This window comes from Hippocampus comes, unplaced genomic scaffold, assembly GCF_001891065.2.
Source record: "Hippocampus comes isolate QL1 unplaced genomic scaffold, H_comes_QL1_v1.1 scaffold55, whole genome shotgun sequence".
In the NCBI taxonomy this organism is placed as follows: domain Eukaryota; kingdom Metazoa; phylum Chordata; class Actinopteri; order Syngnathiformes; family Syngnathidae; genus Hippocampus; species Hippocampus comes.
The window spans coordinates 1,188,647-1,192,129 of NW_017806170.1; the positions used below are offsets into that span (position 1 = coordinate 1,188,647).

The 3,483-nt window shown below is 48.5% G+C and overlaps 1 protein-coding gene across 2 annotated transcripts in view; it reads right to left on the reverse strand.

Annotated features, from left to right (window-relative positions):
• Positions 1–156: 156 nt before the first annotated feature.
• Positions 157–3,483, reverse strand: part of LOC109531700 (trypsin-2-like) — a 5,077-nt gene continuing 1,750 nt past the window's right edge. The window contains exons 1-6 of one of the 2 annotated variants that reach the window (XM_019896149.1): positions 2,259–2,354; positions 1,571–1,721; positions 1,246–1,496; positions 866–1,002; positions 650–751; positions 157–353 (exon numbers count right to left, since the gene is read on the reverse strand). In XM_019896149.1, the coding sequence (XP_019751708.1) occupies positions 306–353; positions 650–751; positions 866–1,002; positions 1,246–1,496; positions 1,571–1,721; positions 2,259–2,298 (729 nt within the window). In that variant the 5' untranslated portion in view covers positions 2,299–2,354 and the 3' untranslated portion in view covers positions 157–305. Of the gene's footprint in view, positions 354–649; positions 752–865; positions 1,003–1,245; positions 1,497–1,570; positions 1,722–2,258; positions 2,355–3,483 lie in introns of those variants that run through there. The other variant, XM_019896150.1, reaches the window with a different exon arrangement.

Genomic DNA, 3,483 nt, shown 5'->3' on the forward strand with positions numbered 1-3,483 from the left:
CTCAGCTGTGACCAGCTTTCTGACCTTGATTCGGTACCCGCCACGTGTCAAGGTCGGTCTTACGAATTGAGCATCAATCTTAGTTTCATGAGAGTAAAAGTCTTTCAGGCTGTTTTCAGTGATGGAGTACAGATGGGATATTACACAAACACATTGTACGGAATTCACTGTTGGAGCCTTTATTGAGTACAATGAAAAGTCGCAACACATTTGAGGGAAAATTCAGTGACGTCCCAGGTAGTAAAAAACATGTTGCAGTTTCACGCAGGCGGTCAAGGCACAGGCGATCGATCACAGGATCCGGCTTAATAGCTGGACATGGTGCTCTCCAGCCAGTCATTGAAAAGGCAGACCTGTGGATCGACAAGTTCATGACTTTGGTTAAAGGACCGTTTACAAAGAAATTATATCAGTTCCTCCTTCGGAATAGTTCTCATGAGTTGACGTTCTACCAGAACTGAAAATTGTTTGACATTGCTTTTGAAAGTACATTCTTACGTTTTTTTTTTGGATCGGATTCAGGATCATTGAAACAAGGAAGGAGCCTACTCCAAGTTATTTCAAAGTTGGACAAGGACCCATCCAAAATGGCCGAATCAATCCTACTACTCCAATTCCGACTCCATTTCAGCAGTATAGCTTGGCGTACCTTGGCGTAGACACCGGGGTGGTCCTTCTCGGCGCATCCGTAGCCCCAAGACACGACACCCTGAAGCTCACCGTTGCAGACCACGGGGCCACCGGAGTCACCCTGACGGCGGCGAGGGAGGATACAAACGATTCACGCTCGACCTTTTAAATCAATCCCTCAAAGGTTCCAAAAAAACAAAAAGACTTTGGAGACGTTCCTTTCGGAGCTCGCTACCTGGCAGGAGTCCTTGCCACCCTCCAGGTATCCGGCACAGAACATGGACTCGGTGATCATGCCGGGGTAGGAGTTGTCGCAGTCCTGATCAGATAGGATGGGGATGTCCAGACATTGCAGCTTGTTCCTGTCGGCGGCTGGAACGTGACACTGAACCTTTAACCTCCTGAGCTTGGATTCAAGATATTCTGACTTGTTCAGCGTGTGAAGGATGACACAATACCAAGACAAGGCATCGACCAAAAAAGCTTATCCGTAGACACTTATATCGATACCCGTCAGCGCTGATCCGCTACCCCATCTCGTGTTACATTTAGATGGTTTCGAAGCCCAACACGAGAAGGGAAAAATTTGATCGGAAGAATTTCGACGCGACTCACTGGAGCTCATGGTGTTGCCCCATCCGGAGACTTTGCACATGGTGCCGGCGGAGGCGCAGCTGCTGGGCAGGGCCACGGTCTTCACGTGCTGGTTGAGGGTGGCGGGACTGCTCAGCTTGATCAGCATAATGTCGTTGTCGATGTTGTACGAGCTGTACCGGGGGTGGCGGATGACGCGGGAGGACCTGATGAACTGCTCGGTTCCCTCGGTCACCCTGATGTTGTGCTCGCCCAGACGCACCTCCACGCGGCTGGAGAGCATTTGGGCTGGTTTGAAAAGGTCTGTTGAGGCACGTTGATCAGATCGGGGGGGGGCGTTACGTACGACTTGTAGCAGTGAGCGGCGGACACCACCCAGTTCTCGTTGACGAGGGAGCCTCCGCAGAAGTGGTAGCCGGAGTTCAGGGACACCTGATGGGGCTGCGAATGGGGCTGGCACTCATAGCCTCCGACGATCTTGTCGTCCTCCGTGGCAACTGCAATCACACGGTGGGGAGGAAGGTCTTCAAGGAACAAATAAATGACCTTCTCGAAAGGTTCTAATCAATGATGGATGAAGACGAATGAGACACCATCGAGTCTCTGACTCTCTTTGGTCCCTTCAACTCTCGGCTAGTTGACGAATACGTCAGAATGCGAAGGAAGTCTCGCGCAAGACAGACCCAAAGCGTAAAACACCCATTCTGATTGTAGGAAAGTCAATTTGATAAATGGACAACCTTCCGTTCAACATTGACAGCTAATTTGTTCGCTCAAGGTGGTCCCGTACCAAACTGAGTTCTCTTCCCATTTAGGCAGCAAACTAGTCGGGCTGGATTGACCCGGGCAGTCTCCTATCTACTGCCGAGTTGTGACGTTAACTCCATTTCCAGGTAACTCAGTGCCAACCTAAAACCGATCACCATCCATCCACACTGCCGACGTGAAGTTGAAACAGACAAATCGATTTATCGCCGCTAGCCCTCGTTAGCTTTGTGTCGAGTTCGGCTCAGTGAACAGCGCGTCGCACTCACAGGCGGCTCCGATGAGCAGAACGAAGACCAGACACCTCATGGTTTTGCCGAGTGATCTTGTTGATGAGGTGACCTGATCCGAAGGCTCGCCTTATAACCCGCCGCCGGGAGCGCTGCCCTCCTCCGCCGTCCTTCCCCATTGGTCAACGGAGAGCCAATCACGATGGAGGACGTCGGGGTGTTTCGGATCAAATTTTGGTCCAAGCGTCAACCTTCTGTCAACATCAAACTTGGAGTTAAGATTTTATTTTACTCTGTGTTTGGTGTTGGAATATTCGCCACGAAAGACCAAGAGGCAAAGTCCGACAGCGCAGCAGTCAGATAAAAATATGCGGCCATTGCCCAACTTTCAATTCATGGTCCATTTTCATCTTCTTTTAAACTACGATTTAGAGCTTCCACATTTTTTTTTTCCCCCTTGCCGTTAAAAGCTTTCGCTTGAGTGCCGGCGGTGACATAACGGCTCTTGTGGATTCGATATCTCGGCATGTGGGGGATTTCCCAGGATTTTACCCCAAGTGGCCCTGCCAATCTTAACGAACAAACAGAGCGCAAGGTCACGCTTAAATAACGTTTGCTGACACGACTCAACCGAACACGGGCGGCCAAAATGCAGAATGATTTGTTTTCATCAAGGCAAAGGATATCACTGAAATTTTGGGGCGAGCCTTACGATTTGCACAAATCCGCAAGATGTCAACTCAACTTTGAGTCTGAAATCTGGTTGGACTGTACGTTGGGCATCGCAGCACAATTTCAGAAGATCCAATACAAAGCATCGTAGATGCAATATCTTTCAATGAAGTGCCTGATTTTAGGACGTGTTCAGGACAAGGTACGTTATTGATCCTGATGGAAATTCCTTCAATCCGAAGCAGCGTAGTAACAGAATCTAAAAATCATCTCGTATTATGTTCCCCCACAGGTCAATGACAATAGATTAAAAAAATGAGTCTTTATCGTCAAAAAAAGTAAACGGATTTTCTATCATTTTGCTCAGGTCCGATATCTGATGTGTCCAAATGTTTTTTGAGCTGCTGGGTCTCAAAACTTGAGGCCACAATCACCATCTGAGCTTGTGAACAGTCCACCTGCAAAAAAACTTTGGCAGCACGGTGTCAAGGTCGGCCACGGCAAGGAAAAAAAAAAAAAAAAGGTAGATAAAAATACATTCCAAACTTTTATTGAACCCACAAAAAACCCCCCCCACCCCACAAAAAAATAA